This window comes from Dipodomys ordii, unplaced genomic scaffold (assembly GCF_000151885.1).
Source record: "Dipodomys ordii isolate 6190 unplaced genomic scaffold, Dord_2.0 Scaffold8, whole genome shotgun sequence".
NCBI lineage: Eukaryota > Metazoa > Chordata > Mammalia > Rodentia > Heteromyidae > Dipodomys > Dipodomys ordii.
In genome coordinates this window covers 28,556,016-28,563,500 of record NW_012267224.1, presented here as the reverse complement: position 1 = coordinate 28,563,500, position 7,485 = coordinate 28,556,016, and the positions used below count along the sequence as shown (strand labels likewise).

Below are 7,485 nucleotides of genomic sequence, written 5' to 3'. Positions count from 1 at the left end.
GCCGACAGGGGGCACTGCGCGCAGGGCATGGAGTGCGTGAAGAGCCGCAAGAGACGGAAGGGCAAAGCTGGGGCGGCAGCCGGCGGCCCCGTGGTGAGCGGCGTGTGCGTGTGCAAGGCGCGCTACCCGGTGTGCGGCAGCGACGGCACCACCTATCCCAACGCCTGCCAGCTGCGCGCCGCCAGCCTGAAGGCCGAGAGCCGCGGGGAGAAGGCCATCACCCAGATCAGCAAGGGCACCTGCGAGCAAGGTGGGCACCTGCGCGGTCCTTCTGCGCCTGCGCGCGTGCGTGCAAGGGCCACCCCCGACGGGGCGTCCGCTTGGTACCCGCCGTGGTGTTAGGGCCACCCCCGACGGGGCGGCCGCCTGGTACCCGCCGTGGTGCTCGGGCCACACCCGACGGGGCGGCGGCCTGGCACCTGCAATGGCTCTCCAGAGCAAACTTGGAGACGCACAGGAGAGGAAGAGTTGGCAGCCATCCCGAGGCCAACAGCCACGGGCGATGCCAGCCTGCCTCTTTGGGGTTTTGTTGGTTTTGGTGGTGGAGGCGGTATTGGCTTTATTTAAGGTTTGGTACATGCGCCAAGAAAGTGAGAAATCACAGAACCCAGGGTATAAATAGCAGAGTTTCCAAGACCTCAGGCTCTGCCATCTCCAACCTCCCCCAAGCTGGTCCTCAACAGCTGGCAAAGCCATTCACCAGCGCTGCACCCACGGTTTTGGGAAGCCAGAAATGGCCTCTCTCTCTCTCTCTCTCTCTCTCTCTCTCTCTCTCTCTCTCTCTCTTTATTCTGGGGAGAGGGAGGAGTTTTCATAGTGAAGTACTTTTTAGAAAGTTGTTTGTTCCTCGTTCTTTGCCCAGATTTTGTACTTTAAAATGAGGTTTTCTATTTCTTAATAGGCACTTTAACACGTTTTCTGCCAGTGCCCAAACAGTAATCTAGCTAGCTAATTACACTTGTGGGCCAAAAATAAAAACTCTTTGAACAAAACTTTAATGATGTAGTTTATGTTGTGGACTTTATGACCATTTTGGTTTTCCCATCTTGTTCTTTTATTCATTTGTTTGGTTTTTTTCTGGGGCACAATTTGTCTCCAGGATGCACTATTCAGCAGCAATGCTTTTGAGATTGGGTTTGACTGTTTGTTTTATTCCATACAAGCCCAAACTTGCCATAAACGAAATGAGAAAAATAAAGTCTGCTCTTGGAGAAAAAAATTAAGTCTAACGCCTAAAATAACAGTTTCCATCAACAGTAATTTCAAGGGAAACTTAGAAATCTGAGCCTGCCAGTTCCTTTCCTAGTCCTAGCCAAGGTAGGGAAGGCAGGAAAGGCAATTATTTGACAGAGAGAAGCTGTTGCTTTTTCACACTTTCTCCAAATTTCCATACAATTCTTTCTTTAGAGCTTGTCCCAGAAGTCCATCTGTTAATAGGTTACATGTCATCCATTTCGAAGTTCACCACTGGAAATCTTCCATGGCGTAACTTACTGTGGGCTATTTTACAGTCCTCTTAAGCTTCACAGCCCCACTTTATACATGCATATGTTCCAGCAGCAATAGCTCTTTATGCTTTTGGATTTCATGATGTGATGTACCAGACACATCATAAAAAGAGGCATTTGCGCTGTTTAAGAATTCATCTAAATACTGAGATTCCAAAGGGAATTTTCTCCACAATCTGATCAAAGCAGAACATTTAGCTGGGTGGTGGTGGCTCCCACCTGTATTCCTAGATCCTCAGGAAGTACAGATCTGAGGATCCACATTCCAAGTCATCCCACACAGACAGATCCAGAGAGCCTCTCATCTCCAAGGAGCCAGCAAAAAGTCAGGAGTGGCTCAAGTAGTAGAGTGCCAGTCTTGAGCAAAAATCCATACCAGAGTGGAAGGCCCTGAGTTCAAACCCCAGTACTGTTGCAGGGTGGAAAGGAGAAGACAAGAGCATTAGCCTGGCAATTTTCTTTAGGCATTGTTATTTCATCTGCAGTTTTATCCCATTTGCTTTCCTGCTTCTTAATTCCACCACCCCTCAATACAGAAGGATGGTACACATTAAGACTGGTGACCATCCAAAGCTAAGGCTTCATTTTCCATGTATATCCAGCTTCTCTAAAACTCCTTGCTTTTCCTTACACCTGTGAGAGGTTAGTATAAACAGCATCTGAAGCTGAAAACCTTGATGTAAATTAATTAGCCTTTCCTCCCACCCTGATCTGAGAGGTTGTAGGAGGAGTGAGGGGGGGGCGCAGGTGGGAGGGAGAAAGAGAGGGAGAGAAAGAGAGAGAAACAGAAGAGACACAGAATGAGATAGAAACCAAGTCTCCTGGTATATTTCTGTTGAATCTTGGGTGTGCTTTGACAATGATTCGCAAATAGAATTTGCTAATAACAATTTGCTAGTGACAATTAGAAACCAACTAGACAGAGCACAGTTTACTTCTATGTCATTTAAACTGGAGCTTTGCAAAGGATAAGAAATGCATTTTCTAGTGTGCTCCAGCTATTTCTGCCCTCAGAAGAAAGTTGAATTATATTTGACTCTTGTGGGAAAGGAAGCATTGTAAGACTCAGCCCCAACAGTGTACATTTATTAAATCTCATTTAACATACATTACTGAGGAGATAGAAGCTTGTCTGCACTGTGCTAGATACTATGTGGGCATAAAGAAAATCTGGTCCTCCTAATTAGGAAAGCGCATGTACAGGTTGCAGTTTCTGAGTGCATTTCCCCTTGAGCCCTGAACCCTGAACCCTGGCGCTGCCCTCAATCTTCTCCTTCTTTCCTGAGAGGATCATCATTTACTCAGCTCCAGATAGTGAGCTTGTCCTTCTTGTTCCTCTTCCTCTGCAGTAGAAGAAGGCAAAGCCATCTGCCTAAAAATCTGTTTGAAAGGCAGTGAGGTAATCATCTCAGATCCTGGAACTGTCATAATGAATTTAGAGCCATTAGATTGTTACTGCCATTCCTGAAATCCTAGGTAACTAGAATGGGGGAATCTGATAATTCAGTTTAATAAAAAGAAGTTGATAAAACGGAGCTGAGACATGTTATAAAAATACAGTGTTGAAAGAGATCCTGGTGCTTCTCTATTCCAGTTTCTGGATACATCTTTGCTCATGGTTCTTGAAATCTTTTCTATCTTTGGTAAACACATTTCAGATACTTTGATATTTTGGAATATGATTGCCTCTCCTCTCTAAGTTAATTTTTATTTATGGTACTAGAATATCATTCTTAACTGTCTTTCTTCTGAGTACCTCTAGGACCACGTTCAACTATCTACTTGAGCACAGAAGGATCCTCACAAGATAATGCCATTCTGCCAAACACAGTGGCTCACACCTGTAATCCTAGCCATTTAGAAAGCTAAAATCTGAGGATCATGGTTTTAAGCCAGCCCAGGCAAGAGAGTCTCTGAAACTCTTATCTCAAATGAATCATCAAAAACCAGAAGTGGACCTGTGTCTCAAGTAGAAGAGTATCAGCCTTAGGTACAAAAGCTAAATGACAGCACTCAGGCCCTGAGTTCAAACCTCAGAACTGGCACTCCAAACAAACGGATATATCCATTCGCATTCTATTATGTTGGTCTCTTCTGTTCTTGTGTTATCTCAACACATCTTAATTCTTCTTGGTTCCATGCCTTTGTATATGCTGTGCCTTCTGCCTGGAATGCTTCCCTGTCTACACTTGACTATACACACACATTCATCACACCTTCTATGCTTATCTTCCTACCCCTCATCTAGCCTGCTCAGATATTGTCACTTACACACACACACACACACACACACACAAAATTACCATGTTATTCTCCTAACATTGTTCAGCGTTTAGCATGGATGAACCTGGATGACATCTTTTTTTTTGGTCGTGGGGCTTGAACTCTGGGCCTGGGCTCTGTCCCTCAACTCTTCAGCTCAAGGCTAGCATTCTAACACTTGAGCCACAGCACCACCGGTTTTCTGAGTGGTTTATTGGAGATAAGAGTCTCACAGACTTTCCTGCCTGGGCTGGCTTTGAATTGCAATCCTCAGGTCTCAGCCTCCTGAGTAGGTAGAATCCTAGCTACAGGTGTGAGCCACTGGCGCCTGGCAACATCTTAACTGAAACAATCCAGCCATGGAAAGACAGATACATGATGTGAAAGCTAAATTCATAGGAGCAGCTAGTAAAGTGGTGTCACCAGGGGCTGAGGTGGGGTTGGGGCTCTGAGCTGTTGGAAAAGGACACAAAATCTCAGTTCTGGGTTCTTTCCATAATTCAGGAGCTCTGTTACACATCACAATGATGTTCCTTATTAGCAATATATTATATGCTTAAAAATTGCCAAGAGACTTAATGTAGAAAGAAAGAACGGAGAGAAAGAGAGAAAGAGAGAAGGGAGGGAAGAGGGAAGGAGGGAGGAAAGAAGGGAGGGAGGGAGGGAAAGGAGAAAAAGACAAGCAAGCAAGTGTAAGCCAGGTACGTGAGGCTTATGCCTATAATCCTAGCTACTTGGAGACTGCCACTGGGAAGATTGAGGTTTGAAGCCAGGCCAGACATATACATAGGATTCCCCTTCTCAACCAGTAATGAGACATAAGGATGCACACCTACCATCCTATAGGACAGGAGGACTGAAGTGGGCGAATGGAGGTCCAGGCCTACACCCAGGCAAAAAGCAAGTCTGTGTCAAAAATAACTAGTGCAATCCAGGCACAAGCATCTCATGCCTATAGTCTTAGCTACTGAGATCTGAGGATCAAAGTTCAAAGCCAGCCTGGGCAGGAAAGTTTGTAAGATTTTTTTTAAGTTTTTTATTGTGAAAATACCATACAGAGGGGTTGCAATTACATGAGCAAGGTAATAAGTACATTTCTTATCAAGCATTGTTGCCTCCTCCTTTGTCTTTCCCCTACCATTCCTGCCCTCCCATCTCCATGACTACACTCCCCCCACAAAGTTGTAAAGTTCGTTTTTCAACATAGCATTTTGTACATCTCATTGTTGCACTGAGTCCACCTGTATCCCTCTTTAAACAATGTGTTTTTTTTCCCTTCCCTTCTCCAAATTATACCAACCTCAAATACAGTGAAAACAGGGGTTATACCATGGGGGAGGGACATACAAAGCAACAAATCACCTTATAAATATGTTAGAAATAATAGCAAGAATGAAAAAACCACTTGTGTCCTTATCTTGGGGTTCATTTTCCCTAACATCAACTTATCTGACCTTTTCTGCTTGTCTCAGACATACACTAGTTATTGCAAATAAAGGAAACCATAGGACCTATGTTTCTTTGGGCCTGGCTTACTTCACTTAATATGATTTTTTCCAAGGCTTTCCATTTCCTAACAAATGGGGCAATGTCATTCTTTCTGATGGAGGCATAGAATTCCATTGAGTATATATACCACATTTTCTTGATCCATTCATCTACTGAGGGGCATCTGGGTTGGTTCCATATCTTAGCTATGATAAATAATGCTGCAATAAACATAGTTGTGCTGCTAGCTTTAGTATGGTCTTGTTTGTGATCATTTGAGAAAATGTCCAAAAGTGGGATTGCTGGGTCATAGGGGGGCTAAAAAGCTGTAAGTGGAATTGTGGCTTAAGAGAGAGAGCACCAGCCTTGAGCAGAAAAGCTGCCCTGAGTTCCTGCCCTACTTAGTAGTAGTAGGGATCAACAACAAAAAAATAATAATAAGTGCAAAAAGGCTGGAAGTGTGGCTCAGTGGTAAGCACAAAAAGCCTTGTAAGCACAAAACCCATGTATTACACACACACACACACACACACAATGAGAGAATTTACATGCCATGATATTTATATTTATTTAGCCATTCCCCAACATATACATATATCAAAAAACACTCTGTTTTGAGGCTGGAGGCATGGGAAGCACAAATTTAAGCCCCAGTACCATACCAAAAAAAGTTGTACAGCAAAAATAATAAGCTTCCTTAAGCTGTCAAGGACACACCTTTTTAGAGCCAGATGCAATAGCTCACACCTTAATCCAGCTACTTAGTAGGTGGAAATTGAGAGGATGGAGGTTCAAAGTCAGCCTTGGCAAGTTTGCAGGACCCTATCTCCACAGCGAAAGCTGGGATGCCAAGTCATCCCAGCTAAAGCAAGAAGCATAAATAGGAAGCTAATAGTCTAAGTGAGACCCTATCTCAAAAATAACTGAAGCAAAAAAAAAAAAAGCTAAAAGGGTACCTGCATAGCAAGGCAAAGCCCTGAGTTTAAACCCCAGTACTGCCGAGAGAGAGAGAAAGAAAGAAAATTTATAAGCTATATTTTTTAAATAAAGGAGGTGTAGCCTGTGCCCACCACACAGAAAAGGAAGGCAGAGGAGCTATTGACCACTATACGGAGTCCTGTCAGGATGTGATTTTCAGCCACTACCCTAGAGCCTGGATCTTCCAAGCACAAGGTTTGTGGGAGCCACTAAGTGGTACAGTTGAATTTACACATTTAGAAAGCCCCTGTTGGCTCTGCTTGGAGGAAGAGATTGGAAGGGCATGACTGTAGTCAGCAACTCCCATTTGGAGAACTGGTACCACAATTAACTGCAGGACTGCAGGTGTCAGGGCTTCTTCAGGAGGCCCTTGGTGTCTCTCAGACCTTAGAAACACTGTCAAGCCCGGGGCGCTGCTGGTCACGGAACAGTTGGTTACCTGGGAGTGAGAAGCTGTTCCTGATTTCTTATTAAATGGCTGCTCCCACAGTCCCCGCAGGTCTCTTTGTCTCCAAATTACAACTACTTGGTTTATTTCAGGAAGCTCTTTCCTGCTTCTAAATCTGCATTTCTCCTTCTCCCTCTCCCTCTTTCTCTTCTCTTCCTCACACACCAAAAAGGGAATAATCACATCTCCAAGAGTCTATCCCAGTAGAAATGCTGTTCAAACTTTTCTTTCCTCATTTGTTCTTCTTGAGCATAAAACCTTCTAGATGGATGACTGAATCACCAGCTCTTCATCATTACTTTATCCAGTTTTAATCACTATATGGTAGAAAAGTTCTGAGAAGCTGAAGAAGCCTTAGAAAAGAAAATGGACCCTCTTGAAGAAGGACCTTCCTGAATTTAATATTCTTTTTGTGAAAAGTAATCCAAGGAGCAAGTTCCTATTTCTTCATAGTTCAGGAATTCATTATTAAATGGCAGGCGCCTGGCTGTTCTATAATTCTTCAAGGAAATAGAATTTAAGAGGCTGGAATGAAATCGCCTCGGGCACAGCTGGCTTGCACAGTAGGAAGGGCTTTCCAGTAGGAGACTGGTTGGGAGAGCTGAGCAGTCACCTCGGTGAGAGGAGGCAGGGAAGGTGGAGGATTTTTCCATTTCAGCCTTTGGCTTTATATAGTTTCCAGAGGGAATGAGAGATGCTGAGCAGGCATTTACTGACAGTCTTAACTATGTTTTCCATCCTGTCCCCAGAGCCTGCCCTTGGGGTCCACTGCAGACTTGCCTTCCAAAAGAAACTACCTTA

The 7,485-nt window shown here is 44.2% G+C and overlaps 1 protein-coding gene across 1 annotated transcript in view; it reads left to right on the top strand.

The window, feature by feature from the left end:
* Igfbp7 (insulin-like growth factor binding protein 7) overlaps positions 1-7,485 on the top strand; it is a gene marked incomplete at its 5' end in the record, with an annotated part of 66,126 nt that continues 58,641 nt past the window's right edge. The window contains one exon of the mRNA XM_013008932.1: positions 1-250. Within this exon, the coding sequence (XP_012864386.1) occupies positions 1-250 (250 nt within the window). The remainder of the gene's footprint in view (positions 251-7,485) is intronic.